Source organism: Larus michahellis, chromosome 1 (assembly GCF_964199755.1).
Source record: "Larus michahellis chromosome 1, bLarMic1.1, whole genome shotgun sequence".
NCBI lineage: Eukaryota > Metazoa > Chordata > Aves > Charadriiformes > Laridae > Larus > Larus michahellis.
Window position 1 is genome coordinate 40,683,259 of NC_133896.1, and position 27,797 is coordinate 40,711,055.

Here is a 27,797-nt window from a genome sequence, read left to right on the forward strand (position 1 = left end):
CTTTGCAGAAAGACCAAAAGAGTCGCAAGCTTCAGAGGCAATACCCGTCTAATCCACGTGGACGTTTATAACCGTGGACAAATGAAAAAAACAGGAATTTTTCCCAGATGTACATAAATTGTTTCTTGGGAGCCCATGCCTTTGTAATTTCTCATCAAAATGGCTATATATAACAATCGGTACATAGAACTACTCGCAGAGTAGCATTTGAGAACAAATTAGTAAGTTAATACTTCCCTTGACCTGTATCTGGTCAAGCTACATTTTAGAAACCCATCATTACTAACATGAAGAGAAGGTTAATCTAGTAATGTGCAGTTTTAGAATGATAGATGAGTCGAGGCACATGAGCTATTGAACACTGTACCTAGCAGCACCTTCTTGTCATAAGTCTCCAGCCTGACAAGAAGCCCAAGGAGGGGTGGAGGGGGGGCTGCAAACCTCTCAAAGCCTTGTTTGAGTAATGGGACCAAAGTTGGAGGTGAATATAAACAGCCTTAGCTCCCGTCACTCATGCCTCGCTCCAGTATTTTGACTGTGCTATTTCAACTTGGCTTAAAAGGAATTAGCCTCATGGCTTCTTACTAGCATGCACCTTAAATCTTTTACATACCCTCTCTGATACCGACCCTTCAATTTATAGACTAATACTGTCAAAGCTGAGTTGTGTGACTGACTCCCTCAGCTGGTTGTGGAAGATCTCAGCCCGGCGAGTTATGCATTTGTTATTTGTATAGCAAGAAGGCCAGAATGATGCTCCCGTGCTGCCACACGCAGCTGTACATCCCTTTTTAAAAGTGGCAGAGCTGCTTAGCCCAACTGCCTGGCACCCACCGCTTTCCTCAGAAGGCTTCAAAAAACCTCAGCCTGTGAAACTTGTAACTATTCAATTGTATGTAATGAAAAATGTGATTAAAATATTTTTCATCACATTTTATAGATCACATTTTATAAATGACGCTCAAACCATTCCACCATATTCCAGGCTACTTCTATTCTTGAAGCACATCATCGCCCGAATACCTCCCTACACTGCTGATGGGAACAAACATAACTTAAAACCCACTGCAGAAAGCGATAGAGGGAAACACTGCCTATTTTACTAATGCCGGATACTGACAGCCTGCCCACAAAATCTTAAAAGCACTCAGGCACCTCTTTTGTGCCCACTTTTAAAGGGTTTAATGAAACATAGAGAAACTGACATTTTAAACCTGTAGCTCTGGATGTTATTTTGCAGTGTCAGTTTGTTTCTTTTTTTTCCAAATCACACAGCAATAGTTTTCTACCTTTCTGCCTCAAACTTCAGTCAACAAATAATGAAGGCTATTTGCAGATAATAAAATGTTTCTGTTCTTTGGCCTGTTATAGCAGGTGGGCAGCCACATAACACTGCAGTAAATATGTGGGAATGATAGTTACCGGAGCAAAATCTTACTTCTCCTAGGACATATAAACAAAATTAGCAAGTGTATCACCATACTTCTGATTAAAAATAGTTAAGATTACAAGCCTTCGTTAGACTGTGCTGCAAGATAAAAATGAAGGCTCAATTCCTGCCAGGGAGACCAGACCTATATATAATCCTTATATAGGAATATATAAGGAAACTGGTAAATTCCTTATACTTAAAGTGGTTTGAGTGTCAGTAAAATGATCATTCGTATTCAGCAACAGCATGCAAAGTCAGATAACATTTCTAGAAGACATAGTAGATTCAAGGAAAACAGAGATCAGGCATTCCTTCGGGAAGTAAAATGGCTATCACATTTCACGAAACTCTGCGGATTTGCTTTGCTTATGAAAGTAGTATAGGGCTTTGTTTTTTTTTCTTTTCACTATGGAAAGTAAGGCCCTCATTCCGCAAATTGTTATGTATGTATTTAACTTGACATACAGCATATATTCCTGTGGATTCTACAGTACTGAATGCCGTGGATAAACGCGTCTGTAACTGCTTACAAGATCGGAGCTACAGAGCTTCAAAAAAAGAAAATGAAGAGAGATAGTTTTTGAAGTATGCAAGCACAGTAAGGGGAACAGGGATGCTTTCAGACACTGATCTAGATCCCCGCTGTGTATATTAATTCTGTGTTTCTGCAGTCCTCACGTGCACAGGTGTGAGGGCAGGTGGCTGAAGCAGGCTCAGGTTCAGTAGTTCAGTTTCCCAGAGCGGAGTTCACTCCTAGAGCTACTCAAGCCAGGTGTTGGTGCGTTACCCCAGGCAGCACTTAACACATCCTTAAACCCCTCCAACTGGGAAGCGGGGTCTCGTACGGGCAGGAGGGGGAGCAGGAGTGAGGAGGCCGCCCAGTAACGGCAGGGGGATTTCTGAAAGTCCCAGCCAACACTTAGAGAGTGATTTTTTTCTCGGCATATTAATCCTATCGATTTAGGTAGGAGTATTTATCCTTTTTTTTTTTTTTCGGCTCCATCCCCACGTTAGTGTGACAGCGCTATTGTCGTCCAAACGCGCAGTCGGCGGCTCTTTATTAAGTCTATATAAACACGCCACGGCACCGGCGTTCAATATTTATGTGGAGAGCGCGCTCGTACGCCTGTAATCCCGGGAAGTCCCGCGGCTCGGAGGCTGTGCGGTCGCCCCGTCCCCTCCGCAGCCCGGCTCTCGCCCTCCGCCCCCCCCGACAGGGGCTCCCGCCGCCGCCTCAGCGACCTCCCCGGAGCCGCCGCCTGTGACACACCAGAGAAAAGCCTCCCTCGTCCCCGCGTCGCCCCCGCCTCCCGCCCCCGCCCGCTCCCCCGGGGCGCCGCCGTCACCGCCGGCAGCCGGAGCAGCCGCCGAAGCCGAGGGGCGGCGGGGCTTGCCCGCCTCTCCCCCCTTCCCATCCCTTCCCTCGCCTCTCCCCGGTGCCTATATATAGCCGCCTCTGCCCAAGCCAGCCGGGAGAGCGCTCTGTACCTGCAGGAGACCGAAAAGACAAAATAAGAGAGGAGCCGCTAGGAGTGACTCTCCGGAGCCAGCCCCGCCAGGAGGAGGAGAAGGACGGGCCCGGCGCCGCTGTCCGGTGCCACCGCCCCCGGTGCCGGGCGAACCCCGCGGGGGCGGCCCGACCTGCGCGGCGGCGCCGGGGCGCGCATGGCCCGGGCGCTGCCGGGGCCGGGCGCGGAGCCCGACCCCGGCCCCAGCGGCTCGGGGCGCGGGGGGAGGCGAGCTCCCTGCGGACGGCGGCGCTAGTGGGGGGGCCGGGGCGGCAGAGCCCTCCCCCTCGGCGCCGGGGTGCGCTCGGCGGCATGTGCTGAAGTGCCCCGCGGAAGCCGCACAAGTTGCCTGCGCGGGGCCGGACGGCGGGGAGCGCCCGCCGCCGGCGGCTCCTGCCCGGTCCCGTCCCGTGCCGTCCCGTTCCCCCGCGCCCGGGGGCCGCTCCCCGGCGGGGCTGCTGGCGGCCAGGGTGATGCGGCTCGTCGGGAAGTGAGAGGCGGCACGTCCTCCCCGCCCCGGGCCGAGGGCCCCCCTGCCTCGGAGCCTCCCATGCCTTCGGGGCCCCCTCGGGGGGCGGCGGCCCCGCGGGAGGCGGGGGCGGCGCTGCCGTGATGGCCCTGGAGGAGAAGCGGGAGAAGCGCCCGCCCGTCACCCCCATGATGATCGAGGAGGAGGCCGCCCTACGGAACGGCAGCCGGGGGCTGCCGCCGGGCCCCTGGGCCGAGGCGGCGGGGCCGAGACCCCGCACCACGGAGCGGCACATCGCCGTGCACAAGCGCCTGGTGCTGGGCTTCGCCGTCTCTATCCTGGCGCTGCTGGCGGTGACCATGATCGCCGTGATGCTCAGCGTCCGCTTCGAGGAGTGCGGCGCCGCCGCCGACGGCCCGCCGCGGGCTGGCGGCAACGGGAGCCTCTCGGGGGCGGCCCGGCAGCCGCCCAGCATGGGGCAGCCCCCCGGCCGGCCGGAGGAGGAGGCGCGGGGCGGGGAGGCGACGGCGGAGGAAAAGGAGGAGGAGGAGGAGGAGGAGGAGGAGTGGCAGAGGCGGCGGGAGCCGCCACCCTGGGCCCGTCCGCGGCTTCCGCGGCACCTGCGGCCGCTGCACTACAACCTGATGCTGAGCGCCTTCATGGAGAACTTCACCTTCAGCGGGGAGGTGAACGTGGAGCTGGAGGTGCGTAACGCCAGCCGCTACATCGTGCTGCACGCCCACCGCATGCACATCGAGGCGGTCCGCGTGGCCGAGGACAAGCTGGCGGGCGGCGTGCGGGTGGCCCGCTCCTTCCTCTACCCCCAGACCCAGGTCTTCGTCGTCGTCCTCAGCCGCAGCCTGGAGGTGCAGCGGAGTTACAACCTCAAGATCATCTACAACGCCCTCATCGAGAACGAGCTGCTGGGCTTCTTCCGCAGCTCCTACGTCCTGCACGGCGAGAGAAGGTAGCGGAGCGGCCGCGCCGCCTCAACTCCACTCGGGACCGAAGTTGCCGGTCCCCACCCCACCCTCGCTTCCCCGCGGCAGCCGGCGCCGAACTTCGGGCGGACGGGGCGGCGCTAGGACCCGGTGGGCCGCGGCGCCGCCAGGCGGGTGAGGCCGCGGGGCTCCGCGCCGGCCGGCACCAGCCGTTCCGCGGCGCGCTGACGGGCGCGGGGCCCGGCCGGCTGCCGCGGAGGGTCGGGGGTGGTGGTGGGGGTGCTGGGTAGGGAGCGGCCGGCACGGCGGCGGGACGCCCGGCCGGTGGATGAGCGCAGGCCGGGCCTCGCCTCCAGCCGCCGGCTGCCTCGCCGGGGGTCCCCTCCGCCGTCCGGTCGCTCCTGCGGGATGAGGAGGCGGAGCTGCGACAGCTCTCTGGGGGGGCCGCTCGCCCTTCTCCGCTCCGCCTCAACGGCCGGGGCTGAGGGGGTGTGTCGGGGGGAGCGGGGGCAGGCCGGGCGCCGCCGAGGGCGGGCGGAGCGGTCTCGGCGAGGCAGGGCTGCGGGGCGGCTTGGGGCCGGGGCCGGGCCGGGCCGGGGTCAGGCGGGGCCGCCGGCAGGTGAGCGGAGCGCTCCGCCGGAGCGGGCCGGGAGGGGGGAAGGCTGTGGGCGCCCGTCAGGAGGAGGTGCCCCTGGGCGGCTTTTGGGAATGGACGGTGGTTACGGGTGAACTTCCAAGGGGGACAGGAATAAAACACCCCGCCCGCTGTGTGCATCTCGAGGCAATCCCGGTCTGTTGAATAAACACTCCCGCCGTGTCCAGCCACCCGGTGTCCTCGTGTGACACAGCCTTCCCAGGTCGTAAATAGCAGCCCGTAGGGGAGCGGAACTTCTCTGCTGTTGTGCTTTTATTTCGTTATTTGAAGCAAAAAGGCGGTGGGGTGTGATTTCACAGGAGTGGAATAGGTTTACACCCAGTGACAGCTGGTCAGTGCTCACTGTTTTCACGCAGAACAAGGTTCGATTTTGATCCGTATTTACTCTTGCTTTTGTAGCCCTTGGGTCCCTGTCGAGGCCCTTGTTAAGATAGGCAGGGTCACCATGGAGGCCCCCGTCCAGGCAGTTACAGAGGCTTTTCTTTTTTCTTTTTTTTTTTTTTTAAAGTAGTTTTCTAACCACAATCAGGCTTTGTAATACAAAAGATGGGGTACGTCTCTTGATAGTTCTGGCATGGTTTAATAATTTTAGAATTAGTTTCTTTGTAAGCTGTCAGAGAATCATAGAATGGTTTAGGTTTGAAATGATCTTAAAGACCGTCTAGGCAGGGACACCTCCCACTAGACCAGGCTGCTCAAAGCCCCATCCAGCCTGGCCTTGAACACCTCCAGGGATGGGGCATCCACAACTTCCCTGGGCAACTTGTGCTTACTTTAAACATCCATGCAGTGACAGGTTCTCACTTTCTGAATCTTGCTGTTTTGTACTGTGACGCCAAGAGTTCATAGTTGAAAGAACTGGACAAAAAAGTCAGACAGAAAAAGAGCACTCACCAACTCAATCAAATCAAAAATGCTTGTATTAAAATGTATTTTCGTTACTGTTGATTACTGACAGTTACTGCCAATTTTAAACTGCCCGATGTTAGAACTGTAAGCAGGATTGAAGTTAAGTTTGTGCGATTTGTCATCGCAGTGGAATAAAAGGGAAATTTGGAAAAGCATGGTTGTAGTAAAAGATGCAGGTAAATTGCCTTTTATCACTAAGGAGTGAATGACTGGGGTAATCGAGAGTACTTGCAGACCTGTATGGAAGCGGGCAAATCTTAAGACAAAATACTGCTGACAGCAGGGGGTATAATGCACTTTACAAATGCAAGAAATTATTTAAGCAGTTACTCTTGTGTATTTAGACTTTGTATAGGAATAATTGAACTGTCAAATAGGTGTTGCAGTGACATTTCTCCAGAGTTACTGTATTACACATCAGTACCGATGCCCCAGTTATGATTTAAAAAACAACAGCAACAAAAGGCCTATTAACTTTTTGAATCATTAAGCTAGCTTAAGACATGGAGCGAAAGGCGATGGTAAAATGTGTTTCCCAGTACTCTTTGTGTAACTTTTCAGATACAAGTTGTTTTTTGTTTTTTTTTTTAATACACTTGAATATAGTCATATTGGGTGAGATCCTTACCTTGTGTTAGGTAGCATTGTTATATTAAAATAAGTGTCATTTTTTTCTTTACCACAGCTCATTTATATTTCTTTCAGTGAAATGTTGTTTTTAAAACTGTAATCAGTGTGTGGTTAGAGTTTCAGGTGTTTAATAGAAGTCTTGTTCTTCCTTTTCAACTGTCACAGGCTTAACAACTCACTATAGTTTGAAGTAAATAATGCACATTCTAAAACAGGGAACTTCTTTGTTCAGAGCGTGCTCTTGCAGTGTAGCAGTTTGCATTTTGATTAATAACTCTTTTTTAATGTAATACTTATCGCCATTTGTACTCCTTAAACATGGACAGCTTCTACTATGATAGATAGACAGGCTTCTCTCATGCTCTGAGAGACCTTGATGTTCCAGCAGGACTTTAGCTTTTTGACATCTTTATATTCAATTAAAATACAGCAACATCGTTGGAGTAGCGGTTGCTATAAACGGGTCTAAACCATCATTTTTCACTTTTGTTGTATATGAAGAGTGAATAACTCTGGCTGTGAGGCTTCATAAACATAGTAAAGCCTTCACTTTGTACTTTTTTTTTTCATAAAGTTAGTTCATTTTCTGTGGTCTTCACAGGTGAAAGTCATAAATCAGCCCGAAATGTTGATATCTGCATAAAAGTATTTATTTTTTTACTGAAATCTTTGCTACTTTAATTGAAATGTAAAATGGAAGTGACATGCTACAAATTTACTTTGCATTATGTGCCAGAATTTACTGGCAGTAATCAACAAACATTTAATACAGAGCTACTGGAGACTACCATAAGAATACGCGTGCACAATTTAAATGAACATCAAACTGGCATAAATGAAAAGGAAAAAAAATTTTCTTACATTGTGCAGACAAAACAAACAGACATATTCTTACATCTTATAACAACTAGGATGTCAAAATAGGTAGGTTGTTGAGGAAACACATGTCTTCCTTTAATAGATGAGGTGGAATTAAAACACCTGCAAATTACTGCCGTGGGTACGCTGAGAAGACAGGCTGCAAGGCTGTCATTCCCAGAAGTACAACTTTTTATGGTGATATTTTGGGGAATTGGAGATAAAAATGTCAGTGCCCAGAGAGGTGTGTAGAGATGGATGAAATACTCAGCCTGTTCTTCACTTTTGGCATGCTATAGAACTTTTGTTTGTTTTTTCCTCCTAACAAATAGACAGACAATGTTTGTTGTGGGTTTTTTTTTTTTTCCTTTAAGCATGTGTAAGGGTTTAGTCTTTGGGAAGCAGTTTTTTTAACTGCTTTGTTGGTCTTGCTTTATGGCACAATAAGCAAATCAATGTTTGATAGTAATGCACGTTATAAATATCACTGTTATTGGTAGTTGATGTATTTTTAGTATGAAATATTGACCTCCCAGTGTTTTTCCAGTTGTATGTATGTGGATATATCTGTCTATCTGTGAGAATACAGAAGATGCAGAGTTTACCAGGTTTTATTATCCTGGCGAAGGGATTCTTTCAATGGCCTAACACATAACAATTATTAAAAGACTACTGATAGGATCTCTGAGAAGTGGTGGTGTGGGGAAAGCTTCCTTATTTAGAGAGTGTCAGAATACATACAGTGTTCCCTAAGTATGCATTTACATGTGTGTCTGAGCTCGTTAAAATTGTTAATTGCAGAGAAAAGTTCATCATTCTTGCTTTATTAATAACAGGCCAGTACAGTTTTCCATGCTTACTTGAAGCTTCTGTTATGTCTGTAGTAGTTTAGAGTGTGCCTAGAATGCAGAATCAGGTCCACTTGAAATACTTTGCATATAAATTAAGTTGCTTTGCTTCACTTAATTGGTTGATTTGGCTCTGTTGCACTAGTGTAAATTCAATGATAATATGGAATTTTGCTGGATTAACACTGAATACCTGGCACCAACTTTTTACCTTATATTTGGCAACCTTATGCAGAATTATGATTTTAATAATCCGTGTTTTATAATGAGACAATGAAAATGTGATATGATGAATTCCTTCAACAATTACTAGCCAAATAAGACTTTTTATTTTAGAGAAAAGACCAATGTTAATGGTTTTAGACGTGAAAAAAATTTTCAAATTTTTAAAAAATTTGCCTTATTTGAAAGAGGTGATAATTTCACTGTAAAACATATATCTAGTTCTATCAGGCATGGATGCACTATAGCAAAATAAAGTGTAACATTTCAAGAAGTCTATTTCTTCATTGTTTTTCTTTTTATAAAATAATGGCTCCAAAATATGTATAAAACCCAAGAAGTTTTGGAAAAAGTTAATTAGATATTTTATTTTCCTTATGAGCTACCTATTTTATTCTCCCTTCGCATTAGAGAGTATCATATTGCAGAGTAATGCTTATAGCCTGATTAATAATAGGTGCCACCATTTTCATTAAATCAAATCTATCCACCCATCCTCTTCCCTCAGAGGAATAACAGATGATTAGTCAGCCTCTAAAATTCTGATAAATGTTTACCTGGTATCTAAAATTGCGTGGTTGTTTCCACTGATGGAACCTTGGAAAGCGAGGCGCGAATCAGTAGCACTCAAAAAGCCTACATATGTGGTACCTTTACTGTTACGTAGCTGTCATTTTCTCATCTTCTGTGCCTCCAGAAATTATTCTTAACAAACCCCATAATTCAACCTTTTAGGTGTGGCTTCTTGTTTCTGCAAAGGGATCATTGCACGTGGGTTTCCTCCAATAAGTCTCTACCCAGAAAAGTTCCTGTTCTTTATCTGGATTAAAATCTCTTTAGTTCCGAAAAACCAGTTACAGATTTTATTGTCAAACTAAAGCCTTCCCATTCTCTACAGTGGCATAATAAATGTCTTTTCCTCCTTCACAGATCTTGTCATAATTTGACCCATTAACCGAGAGCATCGATTTGTTCTCTATAAAATAACCAGAAAAGAAAAGCACGTGTAGAAGAACGGTGAACTACTCTCTGCTTGTTTAATCATTTGCTTATATTTGTATAAGCTCACAGAATGGTGTTTTGGATTTGTACTGTCACAGCAGTGCTGTATAGTAGCATGTCTCAGACCTACATGCAAGTGGTACAGAAGTAATCAGCAATGGAAAACAGTGACCCTCTTGAGCACGTTCTGTGGCCGCTGTAAGTTCTCATGCCCAAAGAAAGGCAAAGTGCCCTGTTTGTGTCTCAGGGCAGAGTGAACTCCCTGAGGGCTGTTAAATCCTGGTTTGAATAAGGACTGTGCTTTTTTTTTACATCGTATAACCAATAATGGCTACCTTTTTTTCATGTATTGATGAACAAAACTGCTAGAACCTGAAATTTGATAAAAGACGAGGGATTATTTAAGGCTGAAAGACAAGGGATTATTTATTTAAGGCCAGTGTGGTGTCTGAAAATTTCTAGGAAATTTGTAGACCATTACTTTATATCAATTGCATTGCAGTACAGGGACTAAGAAAGTGATAAAGCAGTGTTCAAACACTGTATATCTTGTACAGTTTGGTGTCATCCCCCATCCATCCCGCCCCTTAGACCACAGAAGTCAAGCAATGTCTTATTTGGTACATCCATGAATCAAGTACTGTGCACACTTAGTAATCGCTTTGTTTTTTTTGTTTCCTTCTTTTCTAGGTTTCTTGGTGTTACGCAGTTTTCTCCTACTCATGCCAGAAAAGCCTTTCCTTGCTTTGACGAGCCCATCTACAAGGCCACTTTCAAAATCAGCATCAGGCATCAAGCAACTTACTTATCTTTGTCCAACATGCCAGTTGAAACTTCTGTTTTTGAGGAAGATGGATGGGTTACAGATCACTTTTCACAGACCCCTCTCATGTCCACGTATTACCTAGCTTGGGCAGTGTGCAATTTTACATACCGGGAAACTGTCACCAAGAGTGGAGTAGTTGTAAGTATTTCTAATGTTGTATCAAATACATTTCGTTATTTTGAAAACACTCGCTTTTTGTAAGGGATCATAACATCAAGTACTTAAAGTACTTTCTTGATTAGCATTCCTAAAATTTGCCAGTTTATTTAATGGTAGTGTGTATTGTTGGGACCTTTTCTGAAGGTTTGTCTAACTTTTATGGTTTGTCTGATGCTTTTTGTAATTGCTTAGCTTAGTAGATGTGGTTGTCTGATGAAATATTATGCTTTTAAATATGCCGTTTAACTTCACCTTGACTTTCTTGGGAAGTTTTCTCTTGTTTTTCCTGTAGCCTTTTCAATACCAGTGTCCGTGGAACTATTTATTAAAAGAAAGCAGTAATACTGGCAGGTTTTCCAGTCTCCTTCCTTCGGTACTAACATGTCCTTTGGTGTGCTGTGTGCTAGCTTAGGAGGCTTATAAAGTAATTTCTGTTTTAGGACTTTACAATCTATCAACTTCCGATGGAGGTCCAGGTTGATGGAAGCACTAACTTTCTGGAGCTGTTGTTTCCAAACATGGCATGGTTCCAGGAGTTAGGCCATGAAAAAAAGAGAGAAAATCCTTTATTTATGTCAGTTTTGTTTTTGTTTACAAATATCAAGCTCAGAACTGTGTAACAAGCCAAAACATAGATGAAAAATGCTGTCAGTTTAATAGAATATTTCACAGTGCTGTCATCTAGATTTTTGAGGTGAACATACAGAGAAACCCTTCCTTCTTAGTTACTGTGGATAACAAAACAGAGCTAGTTCTGGAAGCAGAATGCTAGGTGTCAATTTAAGCTGTGTGTCTGAGCAAAGGGGGTGTTTACCTTATGCTTCTGCAAATGCTGTATGACTTTGTGCTGTAGCCTGCGGGCATGAGGAGGGACTGCAGGCTTCCCTTATGCAGCTGATCAGGTCAGGAAACTGCTCCATAACCACTTTTAGCTAGCCTAAACATTGAAGTGCTGTGGAGGGAGCTGATCCCACCTTCTCTGAGCCAAAGGTATTTTTGCCCTTCCTCGTGCCAGTCTTCAGATTTGTACCGCCGTATGATCTGGCTGAAAGCTGACCTGGAAAAATAAATGAAAGTGTGGTAAGTTTTCAACCAAATCAGATCTCTGATCCAGCTTTTTGTGAGAGCCCTAATACAAATTCAAGTCTGTGCTGAAGATGAAGGAGGGTGGACCCAGGACAGTCCTCTTTGTTACCATCCCTCATTTAGGCCGTACTGAAGTGATCAGGAAGTAAGTCTCGGTTTTCATAGAATCATAGATTTGTCTTGGTTGGAAGGGACCTTTCAGATCATCGAGTCCAACCATCAACCTAACACTGGCAAAACCCACGACTAACCCATGTCCCTCAGCACCACGTCTGCCCATCTTTTAAATCCCTCCAGGGATGGCGACTCCACCACTTCCCTGGGCAGCCTGTTCCAACGCTCAACAACGCTTTCTGTGAAGAAATTTGTCCTGATATCCATCCTAAATCTCCCCTGGCGCAACTTGAGGTCATTTCCTCTTCTCCTGTCGCCTGTTCATTGTGAGAAGAGACCGATCCCCCCCCTAGCACTGAGCTGTTCCATCAGATGACTCCAACGCTGCCGCTTGCGCGTCCGTCTCCAACCTACTGCCATCCAAATCCTCCCTGCACGCTCTCTTTTCATCTTTACAGGAGCCACAACTGGAACAGCTGGGTAGGACACTGAGGGCCTTTCACTCCTTTACAGCCCTTTCATACCATGGCCAGCAGACTATGACACTACCCTCTGGCCCCACGAAAGGCGAGGAGAAAGCATGGCTGGGAAGTGGATCTCTGAGGTGCTGTAACTGATGAGTGTAAGGATATGGGGACTGCTGAGGCCATGCTTGTGAGTCCTAGTGGTTACCTGTGATGGCTGAAAGCCTTTGGGTTTGTGGGGTTGTTTTTGGTTGGTGTTTTTTTTTTTTTTTGGGGGGGGTGCTAGGTTGTTTCTCTGTCAGTTCAGTGAACTGAGTTAATTTAGAAAAGGATCTTACAAGTGCCAAAGCAAAGAAGTAAGCAGGGAGAAGTGGATGCCTGATTCTTAGTGTTGCTACTGACAGATTAAACAAGAGGGATTGCTCTTGGGACGAGCAATTGGTTGCCTCTGGCTGTTGTAATACTCACAGAATGGTTCCCGTTGGAAGGGACCTTAACGATCATCTGGTTCCAACCCCCCTGCCATGGGCAGGGACACCTCCCACTAGACCAGGCTGCTCAAAGCCCCATCCAGCCTGGCCTTGAACATTTCCAGGGATGGGGCATCCACAACTTCCCTGGGCAACCTGTTCCAGTGTCTCACCACCCTCACAGTAAAGAATATCTTCTTAATATCTAATGTAAATCTACCCTCTTTCAGTTCAAAACTGTTACCCCTCATCCTGTCACTACACTCCCGGATAAAGAGAAGTATTTGCTGGCCTAGTAGAACAGGGTGAGATGTCAGGCCATTTCTTACTCCTTATCAACCAGTACTGAAATAGACTTCTGTCCAGGTAGGAGTTGATGATTTTCATTGTAATGTGCTCCACCTGCTGAAGGATTTAGTCTTAAGCTAAAAATGGCCTCGTATTTTTCAGCTGTAGAAAACACTTGTTACTTGAGGTTCTTCTTTAACTCTAATAAGATGGAAGTTTTTGGTGTATTACACTAGTAGGTAGGTCTCATGTTGCTTGTGCTCTAATACAGTGTAACGCTTGCAAGTTTGCCCTACGTAATACTCCCCTGTTATCTCACTTTGAAATGTGAGACTCATCTGAGAAACAGCTGCAAGCAGTTCATCTTCCAACATCAGTGTACGCAAATACATGAAATGTGGGGGATGGACCTCAGGACCACCAATTCGAAAGATACAACCTACTTCCTGTTAAACTCATTTTCTTGTAGTGTTATTCAGAGCTCAGAATTTTGCTGCTTGAGTGTGTTGATACTCTGAAGACAGAGGCACACTCATGTCTTATAGACAATAATTGATAACATTCTGCTGTTCTCGTGTTTGGCAAAACTGTTCTCAAGACTTTAGGTTTAATAGGAATCCGAAGAGAAAATCCAAGTATTAATTTGTTAGGAATTTGTGGCTACTGAAACCTGATAGTTATGCTTCAGTCTGTTGCTTCAGTGCATGTAGGACATACATATGTATGCTCCACCAGCTTGACAGTACCACTATACAGAACTTTGCTAACAGTTCTGCAAATTAGTAGGTAATCTTTGCAAAGACTTCAAGACCAAAAGCCTACATAGATTGAGATAGTATCTTATCCCATAAAATTGCTCAGTTAGTCTAGCATTCTCTCTCTTGTTTTTTATAATGCGCCTATCACAGAGGTATGTTAACATCCAGGAATACCAAAATAGTTTATACTGAGTTATTGGTTAAATATATCTTGCTATTTTTCAGTCCATTTGTGATCTGATCATCTTTAAACGTTGTTCAGTTTTGTTGAAATGGTATCTTTTAAGGTATGAACTCATGGCAAACACTTCAGTTCAGAGCTGTGTTCGTTCAGATGAACTGCTGAGGTAATCCATCTTTTTGAGTCTTTTGTATTGCAATGCCAGGAGTTCACGGACACTACTGAGTGAATTTGAAATTATCTGAATCCTGACACTTGCAATTTTAAACTTCTTGGATTCCTCCAAAGCCACTTTTTCACTAAAATTTAGTTGCTCCCGTATCCGTGGCAATGAACGTAAGTGTATGATAAAAGTAAGTTTGCCTTTAAAAATGAATGTTCAGGAAAGTTAACCAAACCTCCATATTGAAGCATCTTAATAGGCCATTTCTTGCATGGGGGAATCTTTCATCAATTAATGCAATATATATTGTATTTATTTTGTAGACATATAGTAGACACCTAAAAGACTTCAGCTTGCATATACTTTTGCTTTTGTTTTGTCCCTTTCATGAACCTGGTTTTGGTTCACAAAACATTTTTGGGGGAGGGGGCTGTCCTTTCAAATTTTGACAGCTTGCTCATGATTGAAATTTCACCTCTCTTCTAGCTGACCAGTCTTATTAAAATGCTACGGTCAAAGGCAGATAAACTCCCCAAGGAACAGGAAAAAATGGTGAGACTAAAAGCAGATTTGTTCCTCAAAAGTGGTTAAGTGCTAGCTGTTCAGTTTTTCTCAAAGAATTACATTGACCTCAGAATTAATTTTAACTTAAGTGTGAGATTCAAATACAAATCAAGTTATAAATAGAAACTTTTGGAAACCTTAGGTATTAAATCAAAATAGTAGTCTTGATATATCCTATGTAATTCTTGCAGACATGAAGGTGTTGTATACACTAAAATTTGTTTGGAAAGGGGAATTAAGACAAGCAGTACTTTTCTATGAGTATAGCTCAGTGCATGTGAATCAGTAGCATAACTCTTCAGTTTCCATATGGTCTGATCAGAATCCCTTCCAGACCAGGTAATTTAAAAGAAGAGCCGACTTTTTATATGCATTACAGATATACCATATGTTGTTCACATTTATCTAGGATTACAGGAAATCATGGCAACTATCTTTGGGCAGGGCCTTGATTCCTGTGGAAAGGACTGTGGTGTAGTTATCCATGCTGCTGCAGTATAGGGAGCAGTAGAGTTCTACCTGGGTGCTGCCTGAGGCGATGCTGTACTGAGGGTGGAGGGATGCCCTTAGGGTGGAGGGATGCCCTTAGGAGCAGGCTTAGCTGATCTTTGTATGGCTCTAGCAGTTGTGCCAGCTGTGGTTGGTGAAAATCCTGGGATCTGTGCGCTGTCATCTTTGCACAATACAATAATCCAGAAAACTCACCTTCACATGCTTGCCTGCTTCTATTTATATGTTGTGTTTCCTGATTGTACCTCTTATGTGTGTTCTTTGTCAGTAATTCTTAAAAGCAAACTATTGCTGCCTGGATTGTAATGTCTGTCCCATCATCTCTGTGTCTCTTTCCTTCGTTGCTGTCTCTATCTGTGCTTTCAATCCACCAGGTCTTTTCCTGCTATTACTTTATTTTTCCACTGTCTGGATTTATTTTTACTGTACATGTTTAGCTGTACTTCTTTTCTCCAAACCCTCTGTGTGTCATTCCTTTGTCAGGTGGACGTGCCTTCTTAGTGTCTCATAAGTTATTTTAATTCCTTTTTTTCTGCTGATTCTTTCTCTTTTCAGTTAGTGGAAGGAGTGAGCGCCCAGGGACAAAGCAGAGTGTATCAGTGGAGATGAATGCACTGCTGGAAAGAGACGTTTCAGGGACATTTATCTTCTACCATGCTTCTCTTTTGCTGTGGATGGGGTGTGGAGATAGGTATGGAAATAAAGTGCCAACTGGCAGCTTTAAAGTGTCTGGCTCTTGTCAGGGGGAGTATCTGCTAAAAAGGAAAATAGAAAGTGCGTGGAAAGGAGTGGAATCAGGAGGAATTGTGGGCGCAGGGGTTAGAAGAGCAAGTGCAGGCAGCACCAGAGCAGATGGGAGTGAGCAGCAGTGAAAGGAAGTGGCTATCTGGCTGGGTGGTGGTGAGTGGGAGGAGGAACGCCGATGGAAGGCAGTGCTGAAAGAATTTTGCATGGTTTCACTTTTTGTACTCCTGCTCCTATTTCAAAATGGTTGCAGCATATGTTGCAGGACTGGCCGTGTGTGGGCCTGACCACAGCTTGGTCAGCTGCTCAGGGTAGGACCTCCACTGGCTGGCTGAACCGTGCGCGTTACACTTTGAAGAGACCTCTACAACTGGGTACATCTTGGTTTTAGTTATATTAAACATTACTGTAGAGTCATCAGTGCCAAGTAATTACAAAGAAAGGCCTTGAGGCTAAGAAAGATCTTATGAGAAGAGTCATACCACAATAAGGCCACACTTTATTGCACTGCTGTTGTTTTGATATTACTTTATCTAAGATGTAATTAGAGATTACAAGCTCCCGATTAGTAAAGATCTTAATTCAATACTTTACAGTACAGTGGCCAATGAGGAGGAGCTGTTATAATCTGGCTAAAGGAAATAGGATAATTACTGTTTCCATAGTGCTCTCTGGCTTGCAGAGAGCCTGCGTAAAAGTCCCAGCACTGTATTCTCTTAGGCTTGTGTTTGGGGGGCTCACTCAGTTTGGCTCAGCATCACACAAAAAGTTGCTCGATTTGGGCACAAGTGAAAAATCATTTTGGCCCGGGAAGGGCTAGTGAACAGAGTCACATAAACAGACTTAGGTCAGAATCAGTGCGTGTCCAACAGCTCGTGTTAGTTTACTCCAGCACCATGGGACCATGGTTTTATGCTTGTCCTTAAGACAAGATAACTGGCGGTAGTGTAGTGCTTCTAGCAATCGATGAGGTGCTGGAGAGCTGGGCTGGGCTTTCCCTCGTCTGCAGTGCAGTGATCAGGCTGAGGAGACTGAAGAGCTGACCTTCATTAGTAGTCTAAAAAAAAAAAAAATCAGGTTGAACAACTATTCAGAATAACTTTTTCCCCAGTGGGTTCCGTCATTTGTTAGCTGCTAGAAAAAACCAAACCCATCAGTTCTCTCTAAAATAACTCTGCACTTATTGTGTAGTTCAGCCTGTAGCTTTTAGAAAATTATTCTGTATTTGAAAAATGTATTAATGTTTTTATGTAATAGCACTAATGACCTCAAGACCAGGCATTTTTTGTCAGTTAATGACTACCTGGGTTAAAGGCCTGAGGCTTTGCCTTAGGCCCTCTCTTCAGGTGCTGGTTATTAACTGCCAGCAAAGTCTCTCCATCAATTATTATTTATTCATCAGTATGGAAGCAATTATACACTAGATAATTCTTTGTGGGTGAGCAAATTGGTTACAGCAGAATGATTTAGCTGTCAAAAGTAGAATTAGTCCTCAATTAAAATTTTCGTCCTCTGCAACCTGAATTTAGTCCCGCTCCAGAGTTGAGCTTTACTTTCTAAGACCACCTGTACCTGAAAAGTAACTTTTGTTAGCCCATCACTTACCACTGGGAGGCCACACGTGTATCTGATAAACAGATAGCAGCTAATGCAGGAAGCACCAAGCATACTGCTGAAGCCTGATGCGATGCAGACGTGTAACGTTTAATTTTTATATGTCCTGGAATGATGCTCTGATAGTGATATGGTGACACCCGTTCATTTTTGGTCTTCATTACGGATGTCCCACTCTTGCCTTCTCCACAATAGCTTTCATCAAACAGTTAAAAATAAAATGCATGTTACAAAGAATGTGTTGGGAAGTATGCAGTTATATTGAGATAGAAAAGCACATGCACTTATGAACATGGGTAGGTGTGTTTATGTGTTCTTTTGCTTGTATGAAATTTTGTCTGTAGTAACAACAGAAAGGCTGGTTCTACGAGTACCTTTTACTCAGTTCAGTGCTTGCTACTGTGAATTGTTTTAGTTTAGTGGGGAACTGTAATATAACACATTAGTAATCCAAAGAAATCGTAGCTTTTTCAGTTTCACCACATCAATATTTGTTTACCCATTCTGTTTGAGGTTTGTATATTGAAAATGACTTTCAGTTTATTAATTTTTAAATACTATAGCTACAAAATATGCTACAAACAAACAAAAACCTATGTGATCAGCATCCATGCTAAACTGAATATGCCAGGGAATCTGTTAAAAACATAAATTGCAAACTTGCAATCCATTGTTATTGATTTCTGGTTGAATTTGCAAGTCGAATGCACTGGAAAACACTGTACATGTATTGTGCTTACTCCTTTAAAAAAATGCTGTCCGTCAGCACTTGTAGTACATGCAGCATTTAAATGTGATATTTATTTTATTAACATAAACTTTCTGCAATGCACTCTACAAAAAATATTATTGAAAGACTTGCGTTTGGGAATGTCCCTCAAACCAGGACAGGGAATGTTTTTGTTTTGGTTTTGCCTAGGAAGATCACCTCTAAGTATCTGGTGGCAGTGATGTACTGAACTTTGTATGTAGTAGCAAGAAGACTTTTTTGAAAAGTGTAAATTCTTAATTTATGGCTAATTTGTAGGCTTATGGTTGCCTTGCAGTAACAGGGAGCACAGAGAGAGGCAGCACCCGTGATTGCCATTCACACAAGTATCAGGCCTGGGTCTTGACTGCAGTTCCGAACATTGAAGAGCATTGCTTCATCTGGGGTCTCCTCTGGCTAATGGAAAGAAAGAAAAATCTGTGACTCTCAGTACTTCCCACTCCTTCCCTGCCATTTGCTCAGAGGAGAGTAGTGTGAAGTCCCTACAGTTCCTCGCATTTCCCACACTACAAGCAGCGGAAAGAGGGAGATGGAGCAGGAAAGACTCAATTTCCTTTTCCTTTCATGTACTAATGAGCATATGCTTAGTAGTACGTACTGTGACAATGTAACTCATAGTGAAGGCTGAATACTCGAGTTGTGCTCTGCTTTCTGTACGACATGCTTTCATGTTTCCTCCTGCCTCTTATGTTCTGCTGTCATATTTGACTTCATTAACTTATTCATTAAGGTCTCTGTCCTTGGCATCAATATGAATTCTGCTTTCTGACATCCAAGGAAGTAGCAAGAGTTTATTAACATGTTTCCGTAAGAGTCATGCTCTTGCTATAAAAGCAAAAATGAAGTGCCAAATAATCTGCAGGAGGTATCTCACCCCAGGACAACGTAAAGGTGAACACATTCCTTCACCAGCCTGAACATCTGTCAGTCAAACCAGTGTTATCCCGTACACCTACCGTAGTAACTGTGCTCTGTGCAGTGAAAATGGATTACTGAGGCAGGTGGCTTAGTTGACATCTAGTTGAGTGACAGGTACAGTATTCATGAGGGAAGAGAGTGATGTGTACTTTTATTTATTCATAGACCAGTCTCTCCTCCAGAGTTTAGGTAAGCTTTAATCGTATTTTTCGTACAGGAACAAGAAATTTAGCCTATTTGTTCCCAGTTTTTATAGGCAGTAGTGGGAAAGTAACCACTCATTTCAGAGATTCGTAACTGTTGCTAGTCCAACCCCTCCCTTTCTGACAGTCAAATGTCCGTAACATTCACCTTTTAGGCTTGCCTTTACCTCAGTTTTTTTGTGGGAAAACCTGCACAAATACCGTTTTATTTTTGCCTTTGTCCCAGTATTTTTTTCTGCCTCGAGTAGAGGACAGGCTCTATGGTTTGTGGTGTTACCCCCATTTGTGCTAGTAGAGGACATAGTCTGTTTGTTTAATTTTCTATGAACATGTCTGTAGGGTTAACAAGACTCAGTGGGGTGCTTTCACACTTCAGGTACCTCTTCTGAAGATTGTTTTTATCAGATGCTAGAATAGCACGGCTTCATAGCGTAAATATGCTTTTCCAGGATCCAGCCTGGCACAGACTGGCTTCACATGTCTGTCCCTGCTACTCCTCAAGGGTGTTGTTTGCACAGGGCAAACTCTGCAGCTGTGGGAATAGCCAGGGTGACTCTCGACTGCCTTGCAGACGGTGGTTTCATTATCGAGTTTGTTCTGTCTCATAGCGGCTGCTGCGACTGCCCAACTGCTTGAGCCCGGCACGTGGCCCCATCCCCTGGCACCCCTCTCATGCAGTGGGGTGGGAGACAGGTGGCAGAGAACCAGCCGTGTTGGCTTGGTTCCACTGAACGGTACCCCTAGGAGATCCTCCACTGCTCCCGTCTGGCAACTTTCTGGCTGCTGTGTGCTGTTGAGACATAGCAAGAGCAGCCAGAGATGACAACTGAGCCTCTTATCTTCTTGTTTGGAACAGCATAATTTGAAAGCAGATTATGTTTCTCTTTGAAGGGTAAATGACCTAAAGTGTATTAAAAAAAGTTATCCCACAGTGGATTATCCTGAAAATATTTAGCGATGCGTTTTGTTTCGCAGCATGCAGTGGAGCTGCGTGGCAGTGTGGGACGGAACAAGACGACTAATGCTTTATTTATTTGAAATGACTACAGTGGGCGAGGAGATAAGAAGCAAGTAGTTATTAACATTTACTGTGGGTGCCTCTGGGGGTACCCACACTTTCTTCCCTCTCACCCTCCCTTTCCCGAGAGCAGCGGAGAGTTTGTTAGTCACATCAGCTTGGAACCTCAATTAAGAGTTCATATCCTCAGGACAGCAAGCAGTACCTTAGTTAATAAAGATAAAAGAAGGAAATAAAAGGTGGAGGAGATAAAAGAAGAAAGGAATAAAAGGTGGAGGAGGAAGAAGGGAAGTGGATTCCTATGGATTAATTTCAAAGAAAGAAATACACCTACTGAATCATTCGCATAACGCATACGTGGTTCTTGTAGTTCTCCAGCCCTGTAGCTAATTAAATCACAGTCTGAACGCAGTACATCAGGCTGCGTTTCATTTTACTGAAAAGTGTTCCTATATGTTTAAAATTTGATAATGCTGTTTTGGAGTAAGTTCATTGTTACCCTTGAAATACCATCGGGGGAAAAAAGAAAAGGAGGCTGATTTGTACCTGGTGAGAAAGTTTGATAATTTTTTGTCTGACCTGAGTAATTCAGACAGAAGCCGAAATCTATATGTGGGAATGTCAATGAGGGATAACATGTACTGCTTCATTTAAAGTCACACGTATGAATGCATATGCATTCATAAAATAAATAGCAATATTTTGGCTACCGCTGTGTCAGAGAAGACATAAGCATTTTTTTCTCCCAGACTAAAGGAATAATTCTCCTGATCTTACTGAAGTTCTGCTAACTGCGTTCAGGCGATGGAAAGGGATTGATGCCCAAACTTGGTTTTCTTCTCTTCATTAACCTTTGCTTTTTATTCCTTAGCAACTCCATATGTTTAAAATGTGTTAAATATGCAGTTACAGAGTAGGAGAACAGAGTGATCCCAGGGAATATCTGATATATTTTGGTCCGCAGTACTTATACTATATCACCTTTCAGTGATAAGCACCAGCAAAGGTCACAGTAGCATTCTGCCCTTATTTGAAAGCCTCCTGTCATCCCATGCTCAAGTTGTATTCATGCAAATATTTGTCCATCTACTTGCGCAGAGAGTATGCATCTGTGATGCATATAAAGTGTATGTTTGCCTTTGTGCTTGAGTTTAAAACTCTTGCTATTCTAGGTCCTATTGGGAAAGGAATGTATATTATTTCTTCTCTATTCCCTTTGTTTCTTTTGAAGGAGTACGTAGCAGGGGTTCCTTCTGGAACCTGAGACCTTCCTCAGTTTGGGGCTTAGTTAGAACTTTCCATGGGGTTGTGATTCTTAGTATGCTTTATTGTGATCTGCTGTTTTACCCACGAAATGTGGAGTGGTGTTTTCTTTTTGCATTTGGTTTAAAAAAAACAAAACCCACAAGGTTATACTTCACTTTCCTTTGAAACTCTTTAATGTTTATTCTTGAGCCAAGCCCATTTGGTTTGAACTGGAAATTTAGGCAGTGAATATGAGGAGTTCTAAAATTACATTGCAGTCACCAGTTGACCCTGACGATCAGTTTCTAAAAAATTTTAATATGCAGCTGATCAAGAAATAGAGTAGACTCTATTAAGTTTTCTACTTAAAAATATTACATCTGTTGTGGACAGGGATAGCAATGAGTATATTAAAGTTAATAGGCCCCAAGATAGTAGAAAGATGAATTCGCTGTGAGTATGATATCTTGGCGTAGAAAAAGGAAGTTTGAAACTTTTCCTCGTGTCTCTGTATCGCTTGGCTTGTGATGATCCACAGAGGACTGGTCATTCACAGTTGCCATGGGAAGTATTGTGTAATTTGTCTGCCAAGTCAAGTTACATTAGCTTCTGGCCACAGGAAACATGTGAGGCATACAGAGGAGATATGGTGGTAGCTCAGAGTTAAGAACCTAGTGCAAACCTTTTCAAAACAGCGATGTGGAAAGCATGAAGGGGCTTGAGTAAGTGAAAGGAGATGAAGGCGGCCATGTCTCAGAAGGCTTGGGACTCCTTGCTATGAAACAACTTTGAAATGCTTAACTAGCTTGTATGTAAGAGCTGCTTGAGCAGCAGAAAAAGTTCAGTGAAAGCATAATTTAGGTATGGAAATGAAGATTTGTAATTTGCATGGTTACAATAGGGCATATTATAACATTTGTCTTTACTACAAAATACTTTGATGAGTCACACATGACTAGGAATGATTACACTACCATGAAGTATTGTGAGGATAAAAAGGATCAGTGAATCATAGTGCAGCTGGTAGTGTAGAGTTGCGTGGTTTCATAATTCCGTTATTCAGGGGCTGATGGCTATGAAGAAATATTCCGAGTACTGTTTTGTACGTACATATGTGCTTTAGCAGCATATAAAATATTTAAATACATTTAATTATACAGTCTTTTCCCTAATTGAACTCACCAGTACAATGATACCTTGCAGTACCTACATGAGGAAGTCCAGAAAAGAACAAAACTGATTTCCCTGCAGAATTTCTCTGCTCTGAAAGATGCTTCCTCTCAAATACAGAGAAGATTTACTGATGCTGGGGTGTTTTGATGAAGTTGAACTACTGTAAAAGCTTCGATGAACATTTACAAGTTGAGGTGCTTTTCCATATTTATTGTGCTCTGTCACCTGAACACAAGCTCTCCCCTGCCTACCAACCCTTAACCACAGATTTTCATATCCTTTTCTTTTTTCTTCGGTGTTGCTTTGTGGCATCTAGTCACTTCAGACTCACTGTCTTTCAAGTCCAACTTGGTCCAGCAGACCAAGTTCAAATAATGTTGCTGAACCATAGGTTGCAGTTTAACGTTTTATGTAATACAGTGGAGCTGAGAGCTGCTACTGAGCAGGGTTGTTTCCCCCACCCTCGCCTGCACACTTTTACTATATTATTTCTGTCAGGTCTAGTGATCTGTGGCTAAACAGTGAGCCTGTTCACTGCAATAATCCGAAGGGAAGCTAACAAAAAAATTTAATAACCTTTTGACCGAACCATCTCACCCAATACGTGGGCAGCTCATGGATCTAACTTGGGAGGAGGAGGAAACACGTGACTGTCCTTTTCAGTGATATACCATCGTAACTGTGGAGTAAGAACAGTATAAAACTGTCTATGAAAGTATTTTGCCTCTCTGACTTGTGGAGATGTTACTCTTTCACATCCAAGTTGCTGTCATTATTACTCAGGTGAAGAAGTTAATGCCAGGTCCTTGGTACGTGTGAATTACAAGTGAGGTCCTTCAGAGGAGTGAGATGTTTTTACTGTTTCTCTATTTGTACCTCACCTTCCTGATTTTTAACAGCTCATTATCAATTATTTCCTGGAGTCAAGCTGAGTTGGTCACTGTTCTTGGAGAAAAAAACAACCTGTATTATCCACTAGGAAGAGGCACCGTGCAAGGGACCCACGGCCGGAGCTGGCCTTCAAGTCATGTGTTTGATTACACTGAAATATTTTTTTTTCAGTCTTTTCAAAAAAACACCCATTCTTACTGTAAGAATTGCCATGGAAGAAAACATTTTACTGTGTCCTATATGGAGACCAGTTTAGAGATGACAACCGGTGAGTATTACTCCTAGATCCCAGCTCTCAGTGACTCTGACCTGGAGTTATACATGGGCCACTGGTTTAATAGCCGCCAAAGGACCTGCTCTCTGTGAATGTACATTATCCGTGTTGGAAGCTGTTGCACTTTGCTCTCTGTGACAATTGGTGGCAAAAAGATCTGTATTTTACTTACATGTTTCATTTATTTAAATCCGTTTATTCCATGTTTTCATTGGCTGTTCTCTTCTTTTGCTGTGATGATCAGTGACTGGTTGTTCTTCATTCACTTCTTGTGTACTGGTCCTGATTTTATAGATGGCTTAGCTGTCCTTTTTCAGAACTCAGAAGTACTTAATCTCTCTTTGTAGGGGATTCACTTCCCATCTCTTCTTATTCTTATCACCTTTCTCTGTGCCTTTTAAGTTCCACAGTGCCTGTTTTGAAACACTGAGTGAAAGGGAGGGGTGGTGCCACAACTGCCTGCAGTACTCAAAGTTTGTATGCTTGAGTTTGTATTGTGGCATAATAATGTTTTGGATTTTATTCTTTCCTTAATCAGTTGTAACACCGTGTTTGCCTATTGAATATCTGCTGAGCACTGAGCTGACATTTTCAGAGAGCTGTCCACAGTGACTCCAAGAATTCTTCCCTGAGCTATAGCTAATTTAGACTCTATTACCATGTATGTATAGTTTCGGTTATTTTTTCCTATTTGCATTTCTTTGCCGATGTTGAATTTTATCTGCCATTTTACCAACCAACCGCTCGGTATCATGAGATTCACCTGCAGCATTTTGTACATATGGCTGTGCCAAATAATTCTGTACAAACTGTATACTCTTCTGCTTATATGTCCATGTCAGTTCTGGACACATTCTTTACTGTTTGTCGCTGCTGATGTGGCAGAAGAGTTCATGACTAGTGAGAAAATGGCAATTCCATATTCTGTTTTGTGGCAGGAAATTTTGATGGAACTTCACGGAAAAGTATTGCTGAAAAAGATTCTACAATGTGATAATATGCCATTCTAAACACGTGAATAGATAATATAAAGCTTGCTGCTAGAAGTCATAGGTAATTATGGTTCAGGTCACTGCTGTGTGAGAAGTCTTGTAATATTAGCATTTGCTATGCTGAAGTTGACCAACATCTTCAACACTTCAAGTGCATTTCAGTCAGTGTCAGCTGAGGATGTAGGTGTATCTGTTCTGGAACATTCTGAATCACTCTTGAGGTTCTGTTAACTTTACTGAACAGACATTCGTTGACTGACAGTGGAGATACAGATACCATCTTGTTTGCAGACATGTACCTCATAGAGACCTTTAGGACCTCAAAGACATCTGAGGTGTCAGCTTTGTGAAGCATCACTCTAATCATAAGCGCTAGTATTTTGGCTGTAATTCTGTTATATTATTTTTTTTTTTTTGAACAAATCTTATGAAGTTAAATGTACTGCTTTATTTCAAGAGGAATGTATTGTCTGTCATGACATTAAATACTTTTGGTGGGAAAGAGCGTTAAGGCAATCTTGATTCAATACTAACAAAGAATGGCAAGTTGAGCGGATAAATTAAAAAAATCAGTTGTTTGCACATCCCTGGTGAGATGCGAACACACTTAAAGGCTAAGTACTAGAACACTGGGAAGAGTTTTTTCTTCTTTGTATTTCTAGTTTTCCTGATTTTTATGGAATGCTAGTAATCTGTAAATGTTACAAGATGAATGCCAAAATAACCTGTAAAAATTGTGTTTCTGATATGTGGAAAACTGTTTTTGCATTGGTCACTTTATTTTTTGTTAAAACATGCAAGGCAGCAGTGACAGGAAGCTAATTTCTCTTAACAGAGAGCACATTAGAACCGTGAAAGAAACATCATGTCATTGTTTGAAAGTCTGTCTGTTCTAGAGAAAGACAGCTAGTGAAGTATTTAACTGGTCTTTATATAGTTGGACAATGCCAAATATACAGCTGCTTTGGGAACTCCAAAATGGAAAAAGCTGGACTTTCCATACCTGAACTTTTAATCTGAAAGAGACTGTGGTTTTATACCATTTTCTGCTCATCAGCATTCAGCAACACTGCAGGATAGAGGAAAAATACAGAAGCGTAAGAAAAAGATAAAAGGAGACTGGGAGCTGAAAAAAGATAAATGGCTTTGCCGTCAGTGCAGTATAATGAAAATCAAATCAATGCTTGGCAATGCACAATTGCCCAGTATGGCTAACCCCAGACAGTGTTTTAAGTAAAATATATGCCTTTTGTATTTTATTCTTGTATTCATATAAAGATAAATGACTTTGTTATTAGTTGATTGCAGGGGAAATAGACGTCCTGATTCTGTAAAGCCGTAAGAGTGAGTGCGACTTACATGTTTAGTGTCTGTTTGGTTATTGGCTTTGACAATCATGGAATTTTGTTGTTGCTGAGGTAAGGCCTGTAACGACCCCGCTTTGGTTTGTTTGGGCTGGGTATAAAAAGATTCTGCAAGCAGGGTACATTCAGCTTATAAGTGTAAAACAATTATTTGTTTGATTATGCACACCAAAGATACCTAGCAATTAATGTTAGTGTGCTCACTCTTGCTCGTAATCTTTGCTGGCGTGGCAGGCATTGGCCGGGGAGAAAGAGTTGTCCTGTGTGGCTCCCTTCAATAGACCCTCAGTGTTGCTGAGCTGCCATCTTCCACCAGCTCTGATGACACTGATGATGGTGATGACTGGAGGTGTTGATTCCCAGAGGGGCCAGCTAAACTCTCTCTATGGTTTTATACCTTTGTGTTGGTATTTTCTTCTTGAATCCCTGACCTAGCGATGATTTTTGTCTCAATAATCTTAACGTCTTTAACTTGAATGTTTTTATCTGCTCTTCTTCATTAGTTACACAGTTAGGCAATACCAGAGCTGGATCTTGGTACGCAGACAGCTGAACTTCTGGGTGGTGAAAGCAGAGTTACTAGAGAGGTTTATAGGCTATAGTGGTAGTATATACATGACTGAGACTGTAATTGAAAGTGGTATAGCAATAATTGTAGCAAACTTATCAATTTAATTTTATCAAAAGAAATAATAAAAGTACCTCTTCTGTGTTATTTTCAAATAATGTTTCAAATTATTATGCATTGGCACAGTGCTGCACTGTTTGTGGGAAATCCACAATGGAAACATAATTCATTTTAGAATGTGCCTATACTGGAATCAAAACACAAAAAGGAATCCACAATAACTTTGAAAGACTTTTGCAAACTTGCATTTTGTTCCCGATTGGGTCTGACAGTGTATTTTTAATGAATGTAGTCTTGAACATCTGCAAACTGTTTGCAAGCTGGAATTTTCTTTTCGAATAGCTGAGTGTGGAATCACAGACTCTGTAATCATGGATGCTGTGTCTCCACAGTACCTATTTGCAATATAATAATGCAATAATCATAATAATAGCAATAATGTAATCCCTTCCCTCCCAGTTAAACTTCAGTGTTCTGGATAGCATTTCATACTAGTATAATGTGCTACTGGCTGTTTATCATGGCTCACAGATTACTGCAAATGATGTCAAAACACCTTGTACAGCTGAAAATACACTCGCTTTCTGGGATGTTCCTCTCCAGCTTCTTCATTTTAGTAAATGAATCCCAGAAATCACAGGTGTACAGGAAAGTTCTGAACCAGAGCTCTTTTTTTTTTTTTTTCTTTTTTTCCAGATTAGATCACAGTGTACAAGCCTGTTGGGAGCCCTGTTTTTGTGTCCACAGAATGAACTTGGGTGGCTGCTAACTCTCTCATTGCGGGAGTTAAATGAGACAGAATAGTTCACAGGGTCGTATTGTTCCATCCATTCCTGTACTTCCTAAATATTTGTGTTGATAGTGGTTGTTGTAGATTTTAAGTCCTTGAATACATCTATATGAATGC

General features: G+C 43.3%; 1 protein-coding gene across 1 annotated transcript in view; it reads left to right on the forward strand.

The window, feature by feature from the left end:
- Window positions 1–3,401: 3,401 nt before the first annotated feature.
- The window catches only part of TRHDE (thyrotropin releasing hormone degrading enzyme), a 219,852-nt gene continuing 195,456 nt past the window's right edge, over window positions 3,402–27,797 (forward strand). The window contains exons 1-2 of the mRNA XM_074573378.1: window positions 3,402–4,376; window positions 10,165–10,438. Of these exons, the coding sequence (XP_074429479.1) occupies window positions 3,553–4,376; window positions 10,165–10,438 (1,098 nt within the window). The 5' untranslated portion in view covers window positions 3,402–3,552. The remainder of the gene's footprint in view (window positions 4,377–10,164; window positions 10,439–27,797) is intronic.